We start from the raw sequence: 26,723 nt of genomic DNA, 5'->3' as shown, positions 1-26,723 counted from the left end.
GAAGGCCTGCAGCAATATGTTAGAGAAAGAAAAGTGCTAAAACATGATTCCAGAGATAACATGCCCAAGGAAAAAATTAGGGAAGAGCAGATGAGAGATTCTATATGTAGCTCTACAGACCTGATAGATGTGGCAAATACATTACCTAGGAAATAAAAGACACTTAAAAGTGTATGTCCCAGTTCTCATCTCTTATATTGCTATTTCATATACCACAAATCTCTTCAAAATCCCACTGTTTTATTATTCTCTCACAGGATACTCTGAAGTCTTATTTACAGCAATTCTCAAGATCCATAATGTATTTATGTGTGTATTTATTTGTTTAAGCTCTGTAAAGGAAAAGACTGAGTTTTCTTTGTTTTTATTTAGTCCACCAATGAATATTGACTATCTTATTGGATAGATGAATATTTGCTGAATGAATAAACAAAATAATATTTACCTATTAATATGATTGTTCCTTTTCCTAGACATCTGTCTAGCAAGAAAGTCTATCAAGAAACTAAATAAACTTTATGGAATATATTTGACTTTCAGGCCTTACATAAATATATGTATTTTAATCATAAGTCCTTTCTAGTGTTACACTGTTTAAAATATTATTTTCCCTTTTTCCATACGTTTGTTAGTTTCTGTGTCTTAATTTTGGTTGAAACAATGTTCTCCATAACCATATAAAATTAGTAACATTTGATGACAACTATTTTACATTTCAGACATACAGGCACCACCTTTAAATAGCACAGAACTAAATAATTGTTTCTAGATAGGAGTTCTAGGGTCTGCTATCATGCAAGCCCTTCTTTCACAACAGTGGTCATGTCCCGGGAATCCACTTTATTCCAAAAGGAACCACTAGGTGGTGTCGTGGCTCAAGTCTAAAGCAAACTTCTGTTTACTTAGGCGTTTCCTACTATAATTCTAACCCTAACTTTCTGTATGCTTCCATTCTTAGAGGTTTAAATAATGACTGTAGGGCCCTTGAACATAGGTTTCAAGATATTAAAAAATATAAATCAAAGCTGTTTATAGACTGTCACTTAGGGAAGATGCCTTGAGCTATTTTAGTTGAGATATATTCCCTCCCAAATGGGGTAATACTTCATTCATAACTTTATTAAACAAGAGAGACAATTCTTGTATATAAAATATTTCTTTTTCTAAGATCTGAAAAGTTACATTTTAAAGCGCTAATTGCAATTAAATATGAAAAAGTATCATAAAATTAGAAATACCTGCTGTAAAGTATCCCAAGGGCCACATCGAAGAATTTCCAGTTTATCCAAAGCAGGTGTCATGTTGGCTGGGCATTTCACATGTCTCTTTCTTCTAACAATTTTCTTTTGTTGATTTTGCTTGAAAATTTCAAGCCAAGGTTTAAATGATTTTATCCAGGCTAGTCTCTTTTCTTCAATAGAATATAGAAGGGTTGACTCTGGTACAGAGCAGGTCATGCTTTCAGGTTCAGGTCCATTTTCAGGGCATTTTTCTGAAATTTTTCTAATCTCAGATTTAAGAGAGTTTACTTCTTTAGATACCATGGAGCTTTCTGCATTATAGTCACTCAAGTCTTCACAAGGAGCATGTCTACCTAACACATAATCTTGGTCATTTCTTTTGCCTTCTTTATTTATCATGGTATCAGTTGTGTTAAAAATCACAATGCCACTATTCCATGCACTGTCTTTAGGGTTCTCCTCAATTTCCTTGACTTTTGAAAAAATTTCTTTTTCTTGTAATATTACGTTTTCTCCTACATCTTTGGAATTTTCTGATGTTAGTGAGCGTGATTTTTGTTTCACTGAAATAACTAAAGTATCCTTATCTTTGTATAATAATCCATTCTGTTCTTGTATCTCTTCTTTTTCTACTTTTTGTATCTTTTTCTGCTGATTATCTTTGATTATTTTCTGTGCTTCATTGGTTTTCACTTCATTGATTTCTTGGTTATGTTCTAATATTATCTGGGTTTTTGGTCCCATATTCTCATTTATGACATGTTTCATGATTTCTTCTTTTTCTGCATCAGACTTTAATTCTTGCAGTGGAAACTGTTCTTTCAGATTTTCTTTTAGATCAGAGTCTCCCAATTCAGTTTTGTTATCTGCATTTTCATATTTTCTTTCTTGCTTGACCCATTCTTCTGAACATTGCTTTTTTGCTAGGTTTTCATTTTTGTCTTCCATTTTAAAATCTGCCAGAATTGTTTGGCTTGATACAGATTCTTTTAATTGTACTTGTATTGATTCTTTTAATATAGTCTGTCTATCTATATTTTCTTTCATATTTGATTCCTCAGCTAGCCAAAGGAGAACATCTTCCTGCTTCTTTAAATTTTCATCCACTAGATTTTTGGCTATATCACCCTTATCATTTGAAATATCTTCAAGACTTAAATGTTTGTTATTATATTCTCTCTTCTTTAATGCACTACTTATTATTAGCTGTTGACTTGCATCTTCTCTTAATCTTATTTTTTCCTTGATTATTAGTTGCTTTCTTTCTTGTTTCATAATATTCTTTTTGTCTTCATACTCTTTTTCTCTCCTTTTCCTTTCCTCTTCCTTTTGCTTTTTTCTCTCTTCTTTTATCCTTTGTTCTTCCTCTAATCTTTTTCGATTTTCTTCCTCCTTCTGTCGTATTTTTGCTTCCTTTTCCTTCCACTCTTGTGCTTTCCTTTTCCTACTTTCCACTTGCTCTTTAATAATTGGGCCATATTTTTGATAGGTTACAAATGCTTTATATTTAGCCTGAATTTTAACAGCTGCATTATTCTGCTGTTTTAACAAACCATTTTTTTCTTTTTCCTGTTGGTCTTTAAATCTTGTCCTTTCTTCTTCCATTTGTAAATGCAAGTTTCTAATATACTCCTAAAACAAAGTAAGATACATGGTAGTCAGCATAAACTAAACATGAGATGTTACTAAAATGTCATCTGAAATATAGATTGAAAACAAATACTAAAACTGACATCTTAATAAAGTTTCTATAAAATTTATTTAGAGAAACTAAAGTCATCTATCTTAAAGGGTACACTTTTTTAATATTTAGGAGATTTAATCATGTTGTTAAGTTGATACTCTAATGTTATATGTATTCTAAGCCACACAGATATAAATTGGAGATTTCCTTGAAGATAGAAAACATAAAATCAGAAAGACATAGAAAAAGCAAACAAACAACAACAACAACAAAAGGGAAACCACAGGCTAAAAACCACATAGAAATAAGGACTTCAAACTTTCTGGAATGAGAGTTCTGATCAAGAAGACTCAGCTAGTACTGAGACTGCAAAAAAAGGAATTATTTTTTGAAACTTATGATACCAAGAAAGTCAGATAGTCCCTACATAAAAACAATATCCAGAACCAGCCTACTCACATATCTTACCCCTTCTCAATGACCAAAATAGTTGATAACCACATAGTACTGTATTTAATGAAATATTTAGAGATAGGTGAGAAAATATTATTTTTACTAGAGTCCTAAACCAAAAGTAAGCAGATCAACAAAATTAAGAAAATATCTACGGAAAACTAACAAAAAGGATATGAGACTATATTTTAATTAGCAGAAGGAAGAACCAATTTCTGAGAAAATTGAACTATTAAATAAACTAGATAAACATTTAAAGAAAGATATTTTAGAAAAAATATTTAAACAGGAATAACCTCATATTTCAAGTGTTCAAATAAAAACTCACTTAAATAATCAAAATAGAATGGCTGGACAGCTGATTACTTTAAAAAAACATTCAAAATTAGATGTTTTCCCCCAACAACAAATAATAACAAAGATAAAAATGATATATCAGAGGTAAAGAAGATTAACACAGAAACTCCAACACATGACTATTAGGAGTTCCTGAATAAAGAACTGAGAAAAACTGAAGGGAAGAAAATAATAGAAAAATACGTTTTCTTAAAAACAACAACAAAAAGCCATAGGAGAAAGACTGAACATTGCATGCACACATACACAACACACTTAGATAGATGCTAGCAATATTTCAGAACTCTAAGGAATGTCAGCTGTTAGTTTTACTGTGCTCCTTTTTAGGTAATATGTCTTTTTTCCTCTGGATGCTTCCAACACTTTATTTTTCCTTTGTCTTGAATTTGAATAGTACTATCTAATTCCAAGGTGTGATTTTCTTTGTATCTCTCCTCCTTGGGAATTGTGTATCATATTTGAAAGTAGGGATTATTTTCAGTTTTATGACTGCCATATCTTAAACACTCAGAGAAGTGCCTGACCTAGTAGAAAACCAGTAAATATGTGTGGATGAATGTATAAAGTGAAAAATCCTAAAGCTTCAAAAGAACGTAAGGAAAAGGCATCAAATTTGCAAACATAGATAGCATAGGCAAAAATAAATAAATATGCAATGAAGTCATATCTTTACATTGTTAAAAGTGGTATAAACCTGTATTCTACACCCAAAGAAATTGACCATTTTTGAAAGCAAACTAAAACTATTTTCAAATATGAAAACAAAGATTGAGAAAATCTAGCATCAAAAACATTTTTTGAAAGTATCGCCGGGCGCGGTGGCTCAAGCCTGTAATCCCAGCACTTTGGAAGGCCGAGACGGGCGGATCACGAGGTCAGGAGATCGAGACCATCCTGGCTAACACGGTGAAACCCCGTCTGTACTAAAAAAATACAAAAAAAACTAGCCGGGCGAGGTGGCGGGCGCCTGTAGTCCCAGCTACTCGGGAGGCTGAGGCAGGAGAATGGCGTAAACCCGGGAGGCGGAGCTTGCAGTGAGCTGAGATCCGGCCACTGTACTCCAGCCTGGGTGGCAGAGCAAGACTCCGTCTCAAAAAAAAAAAGAAAAAGAAAAAGAAAATATTTAAGTGTATACTCCAGGAAATTAAAAATTGAGTCCAGAAATTGGCAGAAGAGTCAGGATTCAAAGAACACTAATAAAGAAACCATTATCATTGAATACTTGTGTTTTTTGAACCGTCTTGTTTCTTCCATCATTTTACTTAAAGATGACTATTTGTTTTACTGTTACTCCTTTTTAGGTAAAGGGTCTTTTATCCTCCAGATGCCTCTAAGACTTTATTTTCCCTTTGTTTTGAATTTCAGTAATTGTACTATTTATTCCAAGGTGGCATTTTCTTTGTATTTATCCGACTTGGAAATTATTTTTCATCTTTGAATATGCTGGTTGATTTTTTAAAAACAATTTGAAACCTTTTTAACCATTATCTCTTTACTTCATTGCTTCTGCCCCATTCTCTCTCTCCTCTCCTTTTAAGATATAATACAAATTTCATATCTTTTCACCATGTATCACATATTCCTTGTGCTCTTTTCCTCTTTTCTCATTTTTTTTTTTCTACTCTGTGCTTTAATTTGGATATTTTCTATTGAACTGTCTCATTTCACTAATGGTCTCATCTGCTATGTCCAATCAAATTTACCCACTGAAATTTAATTTTATATACTGAATTTTTTAAACCCTAGAATGTATAGTTGGTACTTCATTACAGATGTTGTTTTTCTTTTCACATCACCTGTCTAAGTATTTGCTCCTGGATGATAATTACAGGTATTTTAACAGCTCTACTATACTTAACATTTAGATTATCTACAGGTGAGCTATTATTGTCTTTTTTTGTCACTTGTCATTCACATGACCCTGTCTCTTTACATGCTTAACCAGCTTTTTAATTTGACAATGTGCAGTAGGCACCTACTTTTGCAGGAGCGGATTTATATAAATTTAAAAAAGATTTGAAAGGAATACAAAAAAACGATAATGTTTAGCTAAATAACAGGATTATGGGAGATATCTACTTTAAATTTGTAATTACTTAAAATAATTGTATATAAAACCTATGGAGTAAATAAAAACTAAAACTTCAATAAATGTATAATCAGAATAATCGTACATTCAAAACAAAATTAATTGTGTTTAGGAAAAAGAGTAAGCTTTCATAGCAATCTTTGAACATAAATAAATATTCAAAATGGTACATTAAAAGAAATGTTAGAATTACAATTTTATATGGACAACACTCACTAAATCAGCTAACTCATTTTCAAGACATTCTATTTCAAGAAGTGTTTCTGAGGATTAATAAATTTTTAATGCTGTAATAAACTAAAATCTTGTACTACTTAGGCAGTATTATCTAAAAATAACCATTTCAAGTATAGTAATGTATTTCAAATAAAGAAAGTTTAATGTGCTAATTAAAAACAACATATAGATACCTCATGCTGTTTAAATTTCTCTTTCCAAATTTTCTCTTCTTCATAGAGTTCATCATTCATCTTGTCCTGTTCTTGCTGAACATATGATAGATAATAATAAATATGACTATACTCCAATATCAGAAATATTAACTATATATGATTCTCATAACCTATATTTGTAAACAATAGTTAAAGATGACAACCCAACCAATGGCTTTCAATTTTTAGTACTGGGATAACAACTTTAATCTCAAACTGAAGTGTCACATAAATAATACCTAGGGTTTCCATTCTGAGAACAGAAAGAAGTTTGCAACCTGGGAAAGTTGTTGTGTTTATTTGAGTGTGTTTATTCAAAGAATATAATGCATTGCCTTGAAACACTGTTGGGCATTGTAAAAATTACAATAATATTTGTAAAATGGGATTTGTGTTACAATTGTTTTCTCACCATGCCATACCATTTAATTTACATAAATCAGTTCAAAAAGTAATGGTTTTCTTTCAATAACTCTGTATCAACACATTCAATAAGACTCCTCAGAATAAACAAAGATCGGTAAAATACAACCCCCTTCTTCAAAAACTCTTCTGATAACGTGAAGACACTATCATAAATTTACACATTACCCAAAATTTAGAAGAATAAGTTTATTACAAGGGAAAAAATATAAAAAATCATAATGAGCATGATAATTAGATCATGAAAGGTTTCATGCAAAATACTGTATTTGAAATCACTAGGTTTTCAAGAAGAGAAACAATTTTTGGTACTTATTAAGCATTTTGAGCTAGGAAAAGTTCTTTGATCATTATCTTATATGAGCTATGGGAATTTTTCATGAGATTTAAGCACGGAAGTAACATATTTTTAAATAAAAAATTGTCTCACAGTGCTATGGTTAAGTGTGAGAAATGTAAGACCAAAGGTAAGGAGACCAATTAGAGAATATAGTAAATATTCCAAGTTAGACCCTCAGGCAGCTTGAACTACAAAGGAGCTGTAAAGTACATGGATGAGAAGATGGCTAATGCAATAATTGGAAGGAAGATAGTAATAAAAAAGAAGGAAGAATAAAACATTATCCTCATTTTTCTATCTTGGACTAATGATGATAATGTGGCTTATCAAAATTAAGAATCCCAGGGAAGAACTACTCAGAAAGCAAGACAATGCATTCAGTTTTAGATACATAAAGTTCTCTGAGTATGCAGTTTTTGTAGGAGAGTTATGTAGTCTACCCTGTTTTGATACAATTGTAGATTTGTTATCAATGGTCATTTGTTTTAAGCTCCAAGATATAACAAAGGACACATTAGGAAATTCATTAAGATGAAATTATCAAGAGAGGAGGTATATGAAGTAAGAAAAGAAAGGGACAAAAATAGAATCCATGCTGTTAGCTCCTATCCAAATCTCAGGTTGAACCCTACTCCCCAGTGTTGGAGGTGGGGCCTGCTGGGAGGTGTTTGGATCATGGGAGCAGGTCCCTTATGAAAGTCTTTGACCATCCCCTTGGTGATAAGTGAGAGTTTGCTCTGAGTCCACGTTAGATCTGGTCATTTAAAAGTGTGTGCCACTTTTAAAAATTACCCAGTCTCAGGCATTTTCTTTATAGCAATGCAGGAACAGCATAATGGAAAACACAGGGACAGAGAGAGAAAATGAAGTCTAAAATGGATATCAATTAGTAATTGCCAAAGATGTGAGAGAATCAAGACAATGTGATCTTACAGAAGTCAAGGGAAAGTAAAATGGTCAACCATCAAATTTTTGCTGGCATAAAATACTACAGAGGCCAAAACAGCTGAAAGAAACATGTGACTATAATATATAGAAGTCATTGGTTATCTTCCTCAAGAACAGTTTCATGCAGTGTGGTAATGCTGCAAAAAACCTAGCAGGATTAGAATTGGATGAGAATGAAAAAAATGATACAGTATAAATAACCACTCTTTAAGAAGCCTATTATACACAGCCTTTAAAAAGTCAATCAAAGAACAGCTAAAGAAAAATATACGAATGATCTCATGATTTTTCTTTTGTTTTGTTTTTAGGATGGGAGGAAATTGAACATGCTTATAAACAATAAAAAAGGAGGAAGATGATAGGAGTGTTTCAGCATATGGAAAAAGCAGGTGTAGGTTGAAAAATGATAAAATATAAAGTAGAGGAGGAAAAGTTAACCTTTGGCAGAAGGAAGAAACCTTTCTTACTGGGATAGGAGGGAAGGCCAGTAATAATTTTAAAAAGGATGAATACAGATATTGATACTAAATAGCTGTGGAATTAAAAGAGAAAGTTTGTATTTGATGCAAAAAAAAGTTATATGATTATTTGCTAATAACGAGGGGGGAGGAATTGAGTGTAATTCTTAAGAGATTTGTGATTGCTATTTTGGGGAATGGAGAGGCAGCTAACAACCCAGGAAAGAACTACTGAGAGTAAATTATATATTTAGAGTCAGTCATAAACTTGTGGGCTAGTCCCATTGGAAACTTTTAAGTTCCAAGGCATAATGAAGGACATATTTAGGAATTCATTACACCTAATATTATTGCATTTTCTTAAATCATAATTATATGATAAATTGCAAATTAGTTTCAAAAAATAAGTTATAATTCTTTGAGGGTGGGATTTGGTGTTAGATCTCCTTTGCATCATTTAAGGCCACAGCTGAATGCTTTGCCCTTAAGGTAGTTAGCAAATTTTGGTTATAAAACAAACAAAAATGAAAACTTTGCTTAATAGGATCGAAATCAGATGTTTTTTAAATCTGAAAATGCCACTAACACTTAATAACAATTATGCATTTTAGTACAAACCAACAAATACTACTCCAATAATCTACATTATACTCAATCTTATTTTGAATTTTTTTAATCTCCTAACCTCATGATCCACCCATCTCAGCCTCCCAAAGTGCTGGGATTACAGGCATGAACCACCGTGCCCAGCCTTTAGTGTGTCTATTTTCTACACAGTAAGAAATGAAATGTACTCAACATGGAGGACTAAAAAAATGCTGAACAAGCTAATGTTCTTTATATGCAACACTCAAACCCAGCGAGTTCTGGCTAATGTATAAATCAACTTTAATCAGGAAAGAGAGAGAAGTCAGTCATGCCTGTTATCCAAATATTCTAAGGTTCTGATGACCTGCAAGTAGGGTCCTAAAATCCACCAGTTTCACAATATCGATATACCACTACTATGACCTGATTGTGTGGCTCTACTAGGGGGAAAACAACACCAACAACACAAACGACAGAAATAAAAACAGTACAAAACTTCACACCAAAAAGTTTCCAGTTCAAGGAAGTAGCTTAATTACGAAGGTGGGGCACAGACTGTCCCTAAATGGTTGAACTACTTTTAAATATGTTTTACATGTCATATGCCAGACCACATAGCAAGGTTAATGCATACTCAAGAATTTTTCATTGCTTTTCCCAATGTTTAGAAGCATATAAAGAAAAACAACAATTTATATTGTAAATTTCAGACTATCCAGGATGACCCTTGAAACTTCATAGACTCCATCGGCCACCAAGATCAAAAGTGTGTCTGAACTTCCAATGAATTTCAATAAAAACTAATCAAGGAGCTCATATTAAATACTGTTAATTCACAGTCAATTTCTTCCTCTATCAGAGAGTAATTAAAAGTCATACCATTAAGCTCAATCTGCACCACAATACAAATATCAATATTCTTCAGAGGTAGCTACTGATTTTAAAAAATATGAAAAACAAAAGCAAAATACCTTCTGAATATTCTCTAATTTCTTCTTTTCAGCTTTAAATTGTTTCATCCAGCAATGTCGCTTTTCTTCTTCTTCTTGAAATTGTTTTTCTTCTCTATCCCTCTGAGCTTTGAGAGTTTCTTTCTCTTTATCTTCTAATTCCTTCTGTTTCTCTTGCCAAGCCTCAAAAGATTGTCTACATTTTTCTTCCACTTCATAGTATCCAAAATTTATATCAGCATCATCTGGATTCACGAAGAAAAATAACGTCATTATTTGTAAGATGAAAACTGTCAAAACTAATTCAAAGTATAAAAGTAATTTTAAAATTTAAAAAAAAAGCCAACATATTCCCAAAGCGAGAATATGCAGCAATAAAAATCGTTGCATTGTTGAATAGACATAGAAATTTCACTGAAGTGAATAAAGTCGCATAAGTTGACTTAAAATATTTCACAAAATAGGGGCCGGGCGCAGTGGCTCACGCCTGTAATCCCAGCACTTTGGGAGGCCAAGGCAGGCGGATCACGAGGTCAGGAGATCGAGACCATGCTGGCTAACACGATGAAACCCCATCTGTACTAAAAATACAAAAAAAGTTAGCCGGGCGTGGTGGCAGCGCCTGTAGTCCCAGCCACTCTGGAGGCTGAGGCGGGAGAATGGCGTGAACCCGAGAGGCGGAGCTTGCAGTGAGCAGAGATCGTGCCACTGCACTCCAGCCTGGCGGTCAGAGCGAGACTCCAGTATCAAAAAAAAAAAAAAAAATTCATAAAACTTAATATAAAAATAAAATCCACGAGTGTGTGTGTGTGTGCGTGTGTGTGTGCGTGTCATTAAGAAATAGTTAAGAGATAATTAAGAGATACTAAATAAAGTCAGGGATAGTGAAATCTATTGCAATCAGCTGAACATGTGGCAAAAATATTTAAATCAAGTATATTTAGAAGGCATAAAAGTCTATGATGATATGTAATTTAATAAGTATAGCAAAGGCACAATAATATTCAAACATTGTAATTGTTTTTCTAAATATCAAAAGAACAAAAAACAACTGTCCAAATTTTTTGAGATAACTATAATCAATCATATAAAAATTAACAAACATATCATTGAGCGATTTAGTCCACCTGGTAAAACATGTTCATCCATAGGCAAGTCGTGAGGAATAGGCTCAGGAACAAAATCAGGACTGGCACAAGTGGTTTTACTTCTCACAAATTCTTCTTTTTCTATTTCAGATAATATCTAAGAGGTTAAATGAGTACTAATGATTAAAAAAATCAAGATAGAGTATAAAGCTGTCATTTTAATAATACATTAAATATTTACATGTATATACCAAGAATTTTAATGTGCTTCAGATTTCTCTCAAATACAAATCTGCAGTACATTGATAATTATTCTCTTTACAATGAATAAAAAAGTTTTCCCATGCAAGCGTAAGTAACCCTCCTTATGTTTTTCAGAACTCTAATAAGTCTTTAATATTATTTAATATTATTCCACAATATTCAATTAAACTGCTTGACAATCACTTCAAAATGTTTCTACTAATGTTTTCCTTTTAATGTATTTCTGTTTTAGGCCGGGCGCGGTGGCTCAAGCCTGTAATCCCAGTACTTTGGGAGGCCAAGACGGGCCAAGACAATAATTGCCTGTGGATGACAAAAGACTTTTGGCTTGACTATTCCAGCCACGGTTAATGACACAATTGATAAAGAAATACAGCTATTTCTGTAGTATATAACAATTTGACAAAATAACTGTAATTATTATTGATAACATTTATTAAGATATCAGAATTTTAGGAATTTCAGACAATTTTGAAACATATATTAATAACATATTTATACAAATATAACCCAAAGAAAGTTAAACATCTTCAAATTCATATGGAATTAACCAAGGATCCAGAAAAGCCAAAACAACCTTGAAAAAGAACAAAGTTGGGTAACTCACACTTCCCAATTTCAAAACTTACTACAAAGCTACAGTAATCAAAATGTGGGTAACATGCCGGGCGCCGTGACTCACACATGTAATCCCAGCACTTTGGGAGGCCGAGGTGGGCAGATCACGAGGTCAGGAGATGGAGAGCATCCTGGCTAACACGGCGAAACCCCGTCTCTACTAAAAAATACAAAAAACTAGCAGGGTGTGGTGGCGGGCGCCTGTAGTCCCAGCTACTTGGGAGGCTGAGGCAGGAGAATCGTGTAAACCCGGGAGGCGCAGCTTGCAGTGAGCTGAGATCCAGCCACTGCACTCCAGCCTGGGTGACAAAGCGAGACTCCGTCTCAAAAGAAAAAAAAAAAAATATATATATATATATATATTCACATAGACAAACTTTTTGTATATTCTACATGATGAAAAAGAGAACTATTCTCTAACCTAAATTATATATGCATCATTTATATCAATTATTTTCCATAATTATATTTTCACCATACTTTAGTTGGAAAGATACAGGCCTTGTATTCCAAGGAAGTAACAGTATAATAATTTAAAATTAATATTTCAAATTTAAGTATTACCAAAAAATTCAATAGAGTAAAACATTCAAAAAGAATAAGAGATATATAAGCAATTTTCAAATTATGTTAAACACATTAGGGAGGAGAAATAGGTAAAAGGAGAGAAAATTGGATAAAATAAGAGATAAAAATCAATCTAAGAAGTGAATCTTTAGGAGATACTTTCTCTTAAATACATTTGTGGGATTTTATCTTAATAAACTGTTAAGGCTCTTCTTATTTTTTAAGTAAGTTTTTCTTTTATTTGTTTCTAAAAACTGCTATAAAGTATTATAAATTTAAATTTTCTGTAAAGTCTCTGCTGGAACATAGTACATTCCTAAGAAGAGCAAATTAGAATATATTCTTTATTTTCCTCAGAATTTTTAGACAACAAAATTTGTGTAATACAGTTCTATTTTATCAACATGCACATTAAATTGCCAGTTATAAATGGCTCAGGCCACCACTTTTAATATTCCTAAAGATTGAAAATTGAGTGTTTTTTATCATATGCCAGAGGAAACCATAAAACCACAGATGATTTGCTTAAAAAAAATTAAATTTTTAATATTTAAATCAGTGAATTATCAATCTTGTATAAGAGATAAAGTTTCTAATTGTAATAGTGAATATTTTAAGTCAAATATTGAATATATACCTTAATTAATTGCTCTGAGCTTTCTTCATATTCAGTTGATAGTCCTGTCCTTAAATGCATACGATTAGCAGAAACTGCTCCATAACTATGGCCTAGAAAAAGAATATATATATATAACTTCCAATATTAGAATACAATACAACATCTCAAAATTTCAAACCCTTTCTTAATTTTTAATCTCAAATTCTATCAGGGTATATTGTTGATCAGTAAGAGTAACTCAAAATAACAGAAAAATAATTAAGAATAAACAATGGAGGAAATCTGCTCCCTTTATTCTAAAAATAAAAGCAATAAATTTCTAAAGTGCTTTGACTATCATTTTCCATATTCTCGTGCCTGAAGTTTATTTCCCAGGCATAAAGAAACATGCCTTGCTTGATATTGCAATGGCACCTTGATTAGAAATCAACAAAAATTCAACTTTATCTGCCACAAACCAGACATGACCTTGCACAAGATATTGAACACATTTTAATAAAAATATTAATTTTAAAATTATAATTATTACCGTGTAAATGAAGAGGAATTATATTTATTTTATGAGTTGTTGAATTTTGTAATTTTTAATTATGTGTGCAGATTTAGTTATGTTTATTTTCTTTCTTTCAATTTATATGTTATAACATGGTAGTGTTTCCCAACAGTAAACTAACTTTACAGAGGACCATTCTGCTGGCTGATTATTCACACCTAGTTTGGCAGATATTATAGATTTTCTTTTAACACCTCTTCACTACCTTTCTGGCAAGCTTTCCTCTGTGAGAGGTCAAAAAGAAAAAAAAAAAAAAATGACATCATCCAGATACCTTTGCAGCTAGATTTCTGAGAGTAATTTAGTTTATGTTCATAAATATATTTAAATAACTCTTTTTTTCATAAAATATTATGTCTAAAGGGAGGCAGGTGATGATATTTTTATTTCTATGGGCCAGAATGTGGTAGAGGGAGCTCAGAGCTGGGAGACAAGAGTGTATAGTAGAGGATTAATGTTTCTGAACTTCTTAAGTATGACAGCAGCTTCTGATGAAGCCCAGTTTTATGATATATGTGTGGGGTTTGTTCTTCACCTTGGATGTTTACACTAGAGACTGCTTTTTCAGTCTTATTAATAATTCGGTTACTTATTGTAGTAGATAGTCCCCAAAGATGTTTCTCCCAAAGAATCATACCTACTGGTATACATACCCTGTTTAGTTCCCTCTCACATAGGACACAGGCTGACCCTGTGTGACCATCAGGATGTGGCAGAAATGACGCATGATGTCTGAGAAGAGATCATGAGAAGCCCTACAAGGTTCCACCTTGGTCTCTTGGTATTTTGCTGTAGAACACTTCTCAGAATCTATATGATCTGAGGAGTGAAAGCCACAGAGAGAGGCCTCCAGTTGAAAGCCACATCTGAACTCTCCAGTCAACAGGTGGCATCAATGGCCAGACATTTTAATGAGCTATTTTGGAATTCTCATCTAGTCAAGCCTTCACATGACTACAGACTTAATCAACATCTGACTTTAAGTGCATGAAAAACCCAAGCAAGAACTGTCCAAGTTAGCCTAGTCAACCAACAGAACCAAAAGGTATAATAATAAATTATTTTAACTTTCTAACTTTGTTTCACAGCAATAAATATTCAGAACATCTCTCTTTATAAAAATAAACAAAAAACTTTACTGCCCATAAAGTAGCTAGTGTCTGTTCTCTACAACTGAGAACCCGAATCAATACATCTATATTCATAACACAGCAATAAATATTCAGACCATCTCTCCTTATAAAAATAAACTAAGAAAACTTACTGCCTAAAGTAGCTACAGGGTCTGTTTTCTACAACTGAGAACCCCAATCAATACATCTATATTCATAAATGAAACTAGCTTCTAGTTTCTTTTATTTGTGCTATGCTTATACAATTTTGATCTGAAATAATAGCTTTTAGAAATAAAGTATTTTTGCTCCTTAATGGGTTGTAAGAATTTAGTTTAACATCTTTCCTAGTTTAGCAACATTTGAGAAGTCTCTTTCCACCTCTTTGCCATATTATTGATTTAATTGTTTTTCACTTTTTCAAATAATTTTGATAATTTTTCTTGAAAAATCATTAATTAATTTTAATTTAAACTATCATCCTGTGCAATAAATAATGTAACAAATAATTTAAATTAAATAATTTATGTAAGAATGAATATATAAATTATTAAATTATAAAGGATAATTTAAATTAAATTTCAATAAATCCAAATTTAATAAATAATACATATTAGTAATAATTTAATGAATAAACATAATAAATTTAATAATTTTAACAATTATTTTAATTTAATATTTAATAAATTAAAATTAATAATTTATGTTTAAAATAATTCTACTAATATAAATTTAATAATTTTAAATAATTTAAATAATTAATCATTTAAAATAATTAAATTAATTTAAATTTTCTGGGAAAATTATTTTATTCATTGAGATTGTCAAATATCTTTTATAAGGCTCTGATCTGTTTGATCTTGTTAGAGATCAGATTAGATTAGATTACACTAGAGTCATATACAAGATCTCACAATTTTCTAAACCACAAGGTAGTTGTATCACAATTCATGTAACTAATTTCTACAATTGTGTTTTCTTTTATCTTTTTCATAATTAGACTATAGTCTGTATAACTGTCAATGTATTTATATTTTCATTGTTTAAACCTAGTAAAAATAAACAAAACATGTCATTAACATTCCTCATAATTCAACCATAGATAATCACTGTCAAAATATACAGTAAATCTTTACATAGCAATTCATGCTGGTGTTCGGGACAAAAATCTTGGAGCCACCTTCCTCTCTTCATTTTGTACCAGTCCACCAATATATACTTTTCTTTCCACCTTAAAACAATTTCCAGAATATGACCATATTTTTTCATGTCTACTGAAACCACTCTCATCTCTTAACATATTATTGCAATAGTCTTGTAGTAGCTTGACTACCTCAAGGCATATTCTCTACACAGTCAACAGAATGATTGTTTCCAAATAAAATTCAGATACTGTCATTGCTTACTCAAAAATTTGTATATGTTGAGAATAGAATCCAAAGTCCACAAAATGGTTTAGAAGAGCCCTATATCATCTAATCCCTTGTTTTCTCAGATAAAACTAGAAACGTTTACTTGCTGTTTTGCAAACATTAAGTCCACTCAGTGGGACTTTATACTTCCCTCTTTCCAGAATACAGGCTTCTTAGATAATCATGTGACTCAGCTTTACATTCATTAAGTCATTGCTCAAATAGAGACCTCGTCATAGAGACCTTCCTTGACGATTTAAAACAGCAAACCCCAGTCTCTATCTTCTTACATTTTTTTCCTTCATAGCAGTTGCCACTATTGAAATATTGCATATTTGCTTATTATCTGTCTGCCTACACTGCAACATTAAAACAGAGGAGCAGAATCTTTGCCTGTTTTGTTCACTGCGGTATTCTCAGTGACTAGAACATATTCTATCACAAAGCAATATTTGTTGAATGAATATGAATATCTACATTCTAATTTATACTAATACCTACATAAATGCCATTTAATTTTAAAATAGCTTTTAACATATCATGAATATTTTTTCCATTAAATATTTGTCTAAGTCATTTTTAAAAATAGGTATATTATTCAACAAAAAAGGTCTTGTTGAACATTTAGAATGCTGCCATTTCTCATTATAAACCAAGCCAAGATTAATTCTAATTAAATCTTCGATTTTTCCATTAGTCTTACAACAATTCCAAGAAGCAAATTGGCACAGTTCAAGAAACATACTGTTGGGCTTTTCAATCAAATGATTGTATTTTTCCCAAAAAATGATGTATATACTGATACTGCTAAAACAGTCTATTGATTAGTTTTATTTTCTTTAATATAAAATAAAAGGATGTCTGGTATTAATTAGAACTGTGGAAACAAAATGCTGATGGTATTTACTGAAGACCTAAGAAAGATAGTAAAAAAAAAAAAAAAAAATTAATGAACTAAACCCAACAGTCCAATATACAGTAGATATATTAGAAATACACTAAATGTATACACATGTGCACAGTAAGAGATAAGAACTATAAGCAATTGAGTTTACTAAATTATAATTTGTTCATATGTACAGAAAGCTTATCTGCCAGACAGATGAAAACAGTACTTACTTAAAATACCAGTATCTTCCAGGTCCTGAAGAATGAGCTCTTCAACAGCTTTACTCCTGTTCTTTATGATGTTAATACAATGAAGAACTGATTCTGGTAATTCAACCGAATCCTAAAAATGTTAATAATACAAGAAACTGTGAAAGTGTTTATTATCAAAATTATGTGTCAAATTTTGGACGCTTCATTCCACATCAAAAATGTGAACAAAACATGTAAATGAAGTAAAAGGGTTCCATACAAGCAGCATAGTTCAGACAAATATATTTGGCTAAAGTTTGCTTTTAATTTTCAGGTGGTTGTGCATTTCTAGAAAACTCTAAGAAAACAAATGAAAAGAGTTACCTACACATCACTTTTGTTAACTTTATTAGAGGCTGTTTATTTTTGAATGCCCTCAATAGTTGTATATATTTTTAGATTAATTCCAACTTCAAGTAAATTGTATCAAATATTAATCAAAGCTGCAAGATTATTTTTTCAAAATATTTAATGTCAAACTAATACCTGATATAATTATTTATTCCATTCAAAACTGGCTTTGTGATTATCATACACAAACTTAGTCACATTTGTGAACTGTTATAAAATATCTATCAATACAGCCTATATAAATAGATTTGTAAATTTTCTAAATAGCTAAATATATTGATATGCAAAATGTGAAAATTAAATTCCTTCCTCCAATAACACCATGACTAGTTAGAAAATATAATGCAAATAAATAATATTCATAACAACAAAATACTTGAAGCATCTATGAACAATGTTAATAATAATCTTGAAGTTACATATATCTACATGATGACAACACTTCGTTGAGGGACTTCAAGCATAGCATGAATGAAACAATATAAATGTTTCTATATAGAAGAACATGATATGCACCTGCTTTCATTTAACTAAAAATAAATATTGTCTGCCATACTGTGTTTTCATGTGTTGAATTTAGGATTTATAGCCAGCTTTATTTTCTCCATCCTAATTAATGAAATTCAGTGTTTAGTTTTGAGAATGAACATCAGAAGATAATGAGAAAATATTACCTTTCTCTTAGTACTACAGAAAAGCATGTAAAATTATATGTCATAAAATGAGTCCTGATAAAGTAGTGTATTAAAAATAGTGACAAAAATATCAATTCTATTTTTCTGACATCTGTTCTGCATTGAGATTTCTATTTCTTGTTTAACTAAGAAGCATTTCAAATGAAACGACCTGGATTATAGAGATTGTTGTTATGTCCTGGGAAATATAGTTCATAATCTTAAATCCTTAGTTAATAATTTTTTCCCCTGGTAATAATACTTACATTGATTCTAAGTGATATAAATAATAGTGAGGTATCTTAATTGAAATAGAAGGGCTTTAAAATTTTCTTCTTCCTTTATATAACAAGGTATAACATAATACAGTCCATTATTCTGTTAGATTTCATATTCAAATAAAAATTTCAGATTTTTTTGTCTCATTTAAATTAGCTCTGGATAAAAGACATAATAATGTAACAATATTAATTTCTCTAAATGTAATGGGTAGGTTTAGTGCAATCCTAATAAAATACAAAGTTCTGAAATCTTTAAAAACTTTTCTTTTTTAAAAAAAAGCTTAGTTAAGATCTGAAAATAATAAAACAATGTGAAGAATTTGATCCATTCAATATTTAAAAATATACAACAGTAAGAAAATAATAAACAAAGTAATGGAAAAGAATAGACAGCCTTGGGTAGATCATATGTACAATAACTATCAATAAGACAAATGACAAATCAATTGAGAAAAGGTGGATTATTAAACAAAAGACACTGGAAAAATTAGCTCAATATGTGCAGGAGATTTTCAAATTAGTTCTACATTTCATAACATTCCTGAAAATAAATTCCAGTTGGATTAAGGATATTGGTATAAATGAATAAATCCATGAATGAACTCTGTAAGCATATAAACATTGGTAAAAATACACAAATAAAAGGATAATTTGTTTTATTCCCAAAAGTAACCATTTTGATAAGTCAAAAGATTTCACATACATTTTTCTTCCCATGTAATTTAATCATGCTAAAATGTTCACAAGTAAAAACAAAAATCAGGATAAAAATATATATAATAATAATCCCAATTTTATGAAGATAGGTGACTATATATATTAAATATAATTTATATAAATTGTTTATAACAATGCTGCTAAAAATGAGAAGTATATAAAAATATCCTAAGAAAGTAATATTTCTCCTGAAAAGCCTACTCCTGTTAAAGGGCTCAAAAGTGCAATACTTACTGTATCACTATCATCACTCTGGGTTTCTGATTTTGAATCACTCTCAATGTCCTCTTTTTCCAAGGAGGAAATGCTGAGTTTATCCAATTCAGCTTCTATTTCTGCTTTGAGCTTTGCATCATCATCGTCCATTATTCTTCATAATAAAGCACAGAACTGCTTTAAAAAATGAAGAGGCTAATATGTCACTAAAACTTATGTGTTCTCTAATTTGTCATACCAATCCAACATATTTATTTAAACATGTTTTAATTTAACAAAATTTTATCACACCTTCTTATGGTTACACCAAACATTGTTTTATCTCTTCAATCATTCTTTTCAAAATTTGACTACAAAATGATCAACTGTAACTGTACCGTAATACTCTTGATTTATATGTTTATATAATTGCACTATATATCATAAAGATCAGAATTGTTTATAAAATTTTTGTTTCAGTAATTAATACATATAAATGTATGTATGTATGCATGAGTTGCAATGTAATATGTGTTTTTATTAATGTTCTGGGTTTTTTTTATTTTTCACTGTTGGTCTTAATCCCAAAAAAGGTTTGAAAACATACTAGTCAGCTATCGTTTTATTTTTCGTGACACTACTTTAAACTTATTTTTTTTTTCTTTCCTCAAGAGCCTGACCTTCCCACCTATCTTCTTGTTCTTTTCTTCATTCCTTCTTTCCATCCTCTTTCCCTTTCGTTAATTCCTCCTTTCACTCTATTCAATCATCTCAAAATCAACTCTACCGACAACCTTCTCCCTCACTCACTCAAAAATAAAAAATAAAATAAAATAAGAAAGAAAGAAAAGAAAAGGAAAACAAAATGAAATGAAACTCCAAACAGAACCAGGGCAAAATATTATCCTGCAATGGAACTCAAAGTGCATTTAAAAGGCTTTATTAGAAGGAAAGTTAGATTTTTTTTTCTATGCCTACAAAGCAAAATGCACAGGTATAATAAACTTTACGTAGAAAGAGAGGCAGGAGAGTATGGTGGAGGTAAGAGTCGTTTCCTTTACCATGACCCTCTCTATTCGTCTACTAGCTCATTAGATAACCCCTGTCCAATTACGTATTTGAGCACTTACGCAAGTTTAAATTTTCTATTAGCAACTTTTTAAAAACAAAAGAGAATCAAGTACAGTTAATTTTTACAATATATTTTATTTAACCCAACATATCCAAAATATTTCAACGTGTAATCACAAAATTAATTATTAATATCATGGCAAAGAGTTTATATTCTTTCTTTGGACAGTAATTCTTAGAAATCTGTTGTGTGTTTTACACCTGCAGCATATCTCAGGATTAGCTGCATTTCAAGTCCTCAGTAGCCACCTGTAGTTAGTGGTTACTGTATATGACGTGCAGTCACAGATGGGTCTCACTGTAAATAGGCTGCATTAAAGTGCTCTAACTTGATAACGAATCGTTTGGAGTTCACTAAAGCTGTCAAAAGTAGAAAAGCTTAAGGAACTCCAACCTTCAACCCCTGTAAAGAAAAAGGAGAGAAATCTACTTTATAAGGTTCATATAAATTATATATTACCAAAAGAAAGAAAGAAAGAAAGAAGGACAGAAAAAGAATGGGTGGAAAGGAGGGAGACAAGAAGGGAAGGAAGGAAGGAAAGAATGGTTTGTGGGGAGCAGTGAGTGACTAACCATCGAATGTCCCTATCTAGCCAAAGCATCTCTTTAAGTTTTGAATGAGCTCCCCAAGGGAGCCTCGAGCTTCTTAGAGCCGCACAGCCATCTCCCGACCCGCGGTCTCTCCCTTTCCTGGAAGTCTGGCCAGGCAGAGAGTGTCCCGGCTCGACCTGAGTTCCCACAGCTGTTTCACCTCCCCCAACAGGAATCCCTGCCTTGAGGCCCCGGCTCACCCTTCAGCAGCGAGATTCCTCGGCTTGGTTGTAAGACAGCGCCCATAGCCTCTACACAAAGCGTATCCATGGCAACAGCCAATCCCAAGGAAGAGAGTCCAGTTTTTCCCTACAGGTGCGCCAGAAGGACAAAAAATCTGGATTCTAAATTGAAACGAACGCAGCATTTCAGGGACTGGATGAAGAGCTTACATTTTTTTACAGGTAGATTTTAATATTTAAATACTTTCGGAAAATATTTAATAAAATGAAATTTTGTTATAATTACCCAAGTAGATGTAACCTCACTTTTAAATTGTTTAAATTGTTTCTGAGCTACATATATTTATATTTCAATCTGGTGATTTGCCCATGTATAAGGTGTTCATTCCACAAAACCTTAATCCTGAACAGTGATTTGTGGGACCTAGGAGTATGGAAGAGAAGTCAATGAGTTGTTTGCCTTACATGACAACAGTTTTTTTAAAAAGAAAAAAAAGAAAAGAAAAAAGAAAAAAAATCAATCAATGCCCATCAAAAACCTCTTAACTGAAGGGATGTGGGTGAAAAATTTGAAAAATTATTTTCTGGAGTTATTTTACTGTAAAACTACTGGCAGACAGTATTTCAATATAAAACCTTAATTTCTAAGTTTATGTCATGCTATTTAATGTGGAGCAAATATATAGGGTACAAAATAATATTTTAATTAATAACATATTCTTGACTTTAATTTTCTTTTAAAGTTTGCAAACAAGGCATTAAATTCTAAAAGGAAGTAGCCATAATTGTAAAAGGTATCTGCTATAAAATAAGCTAAAAGCAAATATTTCATTGAGCCTCTGGAAAAAAAAAAAATAGACTACATTTCCTGGTAACAATAAACTTGAATTGCATCAACATTAGAACTGATAATATAAAGTGAGAAGTTAATAGACTTTCATATTAAAAGCACACATGTTAGTGTCCTTTTCAGGAAAGATAATTTAAACTACACTTGGTTTCAGGTCTAATTAAATCCAGAGCATTTTCATTATCAAACTCCGTGCTCAAATGGAATTTGTTCTTTTTTTTTAAGTTTGGTTTTATTGCCAATTCATAGACTATTGAAATTATCTATGTTTTGTTGTCTTTTTTTTAGAGACAGGGTCTCCCTCTATTGCCCAGACTGGAGTGCAGTGGTACAATTATAGCTCACTGTAGCCTCCAACTCCTGGATTCAAGTGATCCTCCCACTTTGGCCTTCCAAAGCACTGGGATTATAGGTATGAGCTACTGTGTTGGAACCTCAGACTCTTCATTTAAGACAGACTTTCATATTGTGTTGAAGTTCACATGTAAGAATCTTAAGATTAGTTTTATTTTTGATTACAAAAGTATCCATACTTCTAAAAAATAGAAATCCTTTAATAATTTCAAAATTAATTTTGAATAACTAGTTTTCATAATCAAATAATTTTGGAAATAGTGCCTTAGTTCCTTTCCTTCTCAAAACTTACTTTGTCAAATATTGACAGCAAAAAAGAAAAACACTAAGTTTTTCTGAAGATAAATTAATTCATAGTGATAGATCTCTTATATTGCCATGCAATTTTTTACTTTGGAAGAAAAGACAACTTTATCAACTAGTCATAATTTCACTAGAATATTACTAATCAAAAACAAAAGGCAGCAATTATCTAAAACATTTGTAGATTATAAGTAAATTTAACTTGGCACTATTGTTTATCAACCATGTAGTATTTAGCAGAAGTCCATTTAAACTGCATTATTCCTAGAAATGGTAACTTCAGATTGAGTATGTTAGTTTGCCTATGACCCTTTAACCTGAGTAGACTTTTGTTTCTTTTGAACCTGTTAACTTCATTTCATTTAATTTTTTTTAAAAAATTGTAGGTGTGGTTGATTTATAGCATATTGGCTCAACAATGCATATTTCCTTTAGAGAGTACATAATAAATATTTGTTGAGAGAATGAAAGAATAAGAGATAAGTGTTTGTTCTTTGTTATCTCACAAGACTAATAATTCCTTTGAAAATACTGAGTAATGAAATCATTTTAGTTTAATAGCATTTTTCAACAACTGCTTTATTCTTCATATGGCAGTGATATAATTTTTATCCCAGAATATCATTGTTGTGTTCAAAATAGCTGCATAGCCTGTATTTCTTTGTTTTATTTTCTTGAGGCATGGTGAGTATTGAGTAAAACTACTTTACTGTGTAGCTCATAGTACCACATATTGTATTCTTAGACCTCTCATTATCTTGTTCCACTTAAAGTGTGTCTCAAGCCTTCAGATTCTAACTCTCTTTGTGCTCCCTCCCAGCTGGTGTCAGTGACCACCACTTCACAGAAAAGTGAGAATTTATCACTTTTCCACAGTTTCCATCCCATTGCCCATCCTCACATGCATGACTCTTATATAATCTTAGTATTTCTATACTGAGATATGATATAACGAGATTCTAACCATATGATATAATGAGATAACTAACATCTAGCCAGGCACTGGACTAAGTGCTTTACAAACATAATCTCATCTAATTTTCTTTCTCTCTCTCTCTCTCTCTCTCTCTTTCTTTCTTTTTCTTTTTTTCTTTTTTTTTTTTTTTACGGAGTCTCGCTCTGTGGCCAGCCTGGAGTGCAGTGGCGTGATCTCGGCTCACTGCAAGCTCCGGCCCCTGGGTTCAAACCATTCTCCTGCCTCAGCCCCCCGAGTAGCTGGGACTACAGGCACCCGCCACCATGCCCATGTACTTTTAGTAGAGACTGGGTTTCACCCTGTTGGCCAGAAAGGTCTCGATTACCTCGTTACCCTCCCGCCTCGGCCTTCCAAAGTGCTGGGATTACAGGCGCCAGCCACCACGCCCGGCAATCTCATCTGATTTTCACAACGTTCCTTTGAGGCGTGTACAATTGTAATCTGCATTTACAGATGATGACACTGGGGCTTGGGAAAGTTACTGAGAGGGTGGTTTATATCTATGGATTTAAATCTCATCTCTGCCATTTATTTATTTATTTATTTTTTTGAGATGGAGTCTCGCTGTGTCGCCCAGGCTGGAGTGCGGTGGCGCAATTCGGCTCACTGCAAGCTCCGCCTCCCGGGTTCACGCCATTCTCCCGCCTCAGCCTCCGAGTAGCTGGGACTACAGGCGCCCGCCACCTCGCCCGGCTAGTTTTTTGTATTTTTTAGTAGAGACGGGGTTTCACCATGTTAGCCAGGATGGTCTCGATCTCCTAACCTCGTGATCCACCCGCCTCGGCCTCCGAAAGTGCTGGGATTACAGGCTTGAGCCACCGCGCCCGGCCGATCTCTGCCATTTATTAACTGAGCGATCTTTAGCAAGTAATTTTGCATTCCTGATTCTTTCTCTCCTCGTTGGTGATATTGGGGATAATAGCATTTGCAAAATATCGATGATAAAGGCAATCAATTTAAATGAAACATTGTAGAATATGAGATACTGTTCAGAGTTTGATTACATAGTTTCTACAGACTTAAATTCCATCTTTGATTCTTTGGTTATCCCAGTGCTGGCGATTCTACTTCCTACTACATCTCTCATATTGTGATACTGTTTCCATTTCCACAGCCATTTTGCAGTTTAGACCACATTTTTCTCTTGTGAATTAGTGCATTAACTTTATAAATGATCCCCCTATCTTAAGTGTCTTTTCTAATTTGGCTTCCACATTGAGGCCAGAATTATGGCTCCCTATTACCTTCAGGGAAAAAAAAAAAAAAAAAATCTTTAGTAAAGCATACAAGGTTTGTCACAATCTCTACTGAGTCTACTTCTTTAGCTTTGTCTCTCATCTCTTGCCACTCTGATCCATGCCTCCTTACACCTCATTGTAAAGTTTGTGAACATAGTGTCCCCCCGTCTTGAATATTTCCTGTTTCTCTCCCTTTTTTGTCTAAGACCTTAATCTTCCTTCAAGAGTCATCTCAAAATCATCTTCTCTATGAAACTTTCCTATTTCCTTATTTCCTGTTTCCACCTCAACACATAATTCAGAGTCAGCCGCAGGTTTTAATATTTGACTCTTTGACCTTCGCTTGTTCATTTGTGTGTTCCCATCTGTTGGAACTTAGAACATAAAAACAATAACAAGAAGTAATTAGAGTTTATTAAACTAGTAAAAAATAACACTTATAAATAGATTAATTATTGTAAGTTGTCCATTCCTATAGCATCTCTGCTGTTGAACTTTCAACATCAATTAACTAGTCAGGAACTGAACAAAATAAATGCCACACCTGGACCTTATTTAATTAAGTTAGAAACAAATTCTTTGTTTATAGCAAAAGAAAATATAGACCTTTCACACTACAAATATTTAAATAAGAACTACACTTAACTTATTGTGTATCTTTGTGTTGGCACATCATTATTCTCATTGACGTTGTTTCCAGTATGTGGAGCTTATGGCTGAAAAAGCCAACACATGACCATCTCATTTTACCATTCTTTGTAAACATAGTCATAGGCTTCTTTGAATCGTTGCTTGGATGCACAGTTTGTTGTGTTTTAACTTGGTAAACCTTGAACCACAGTTTTGAAATTACCATAAACATCTTCCTTACCACGTTGCCTACCTTTGAGCTTACTAAGTTCTCACCCCTTTTGACTTCTATAAAAGTCGACTTTAAAAATTCCAAATTCTTAATTGTATCATTTCACTCTCTACCATCAAACCTCTGCCCATTTCCATCTATAGACAATGTATCTTCTCTTCATTCACACCCATGAAATTGGTTCTCTATAAATGACTTTCAAGTCTGTACAGCTATGCTACCCATTTATCTGTACTCCATTCACAGTGCTTATGAGACATAACTGACAGATATCCTTTACCACTTCAAATTCTATCATGAAATATTGAATTTTATGAATTTTTCTTCTAAACCATTTTCCCCAATTTTTAAATTTTAAATTTCTAGTGATTACCATTATTCTTTTATTTTCCCATCCTAATGAACAGGAATCTTCCTGATTGTCTTTGATTCTTTTCCACAGTAAAGCATATTAAAGTTTAATCCAAGCTCTCTTTTTTTCCTAATTATCTTTTGTAATTGGCCTTTTCTGACAGGTGGGCATTTTGTTTGGCCCTCACCACCCTATCTATTTTCTTTTCTTTATCCTGGGTACATGGTTGCCTTCAACTGAAGTTGAGTATTGCTGTGGGACCAAGTCTGTGCTGGTGGAATATAAACAGAAGAGAAGTGTACAACTTCAACCTCATTTGCTTAAAAGATGC

General features: G+C 32.3%; 1 protein-coding gene across 8 annotated transcripts in view; it reads right to left on the bottom strand.

Moving 5' to 3' along the window:
• The window catches only part of LRRIQ1 (leucine rich repeats and IQ motif containing 1), a 245,779-nt gene extending 224,115 nt beyond the window's left edge, over positions 1–21,664 (bottom strand). For 2 of the 8 annotated variants that reach the window (XR_004176138.1, XR_004176137.1), the window contains exons 1-8: positions 21,476–21,664; positions 19,593–19,728; positions 17,315–17,426; positions 13,137–13,228; positions 11,090–11,207; positions 9,984–10,207; positions 6,235–6,309; positions 1,239–2,873 (exon numbers count right to left, since the gene is read on the bottom strand). Coding sequence is in view for 6 of the 8 variants with exons in the window: in XM_021922651.2 (XP_021778343.2) it covers positions 1,239–2,873; positions 6,235–6,309; positions 9,984–10,207; positions 11,090–11,207; positions 13,137–13,228; positions 17,315–17,426; positions 19,593–19,728; positions 21,476–21,642 (2,559 nt within the window). In the remaining 2 variants the exon portion in view is untranslated. Of the gene's footprint in view, positions 1–1,238; positions 2,874–6,234; positions 6,310–9,983; positions 10,208–11,089; positions 11,208–13,136; positions 13,229–17,314; positions 17,427–18,626; positions 18,798–19,592; positions 21,088–21,475 lie in introns of those variants that run through there. The other 6 variants (XM_021922650.2, XM_021922652.2, XM_021922651.2 and 3 more) reach the window with 5 other exon arrangements.
• Between the last annotated feature and the right edge of the window lie 5,059 nt (positions 21,665–26,723).

The sequence above is a fragment of the Papio anubis genome, chromosome 9 (genome assembly GCF_008728515.1).
Source record: "Papio anubis isolate 15944 chromosome 9, Panubis1.0, whole genome shotgun sequence".
Lineage (NCBI taxonomy): Eukaryota > Metazoa > Chordata > Mammalia > Primates > Cercopithecidae > Papio > Papio anubis.
Note: the sequence above shows the minus strand (reverse complement) of the source record. Positions and strands in the feature narration are given on the sequence as shown.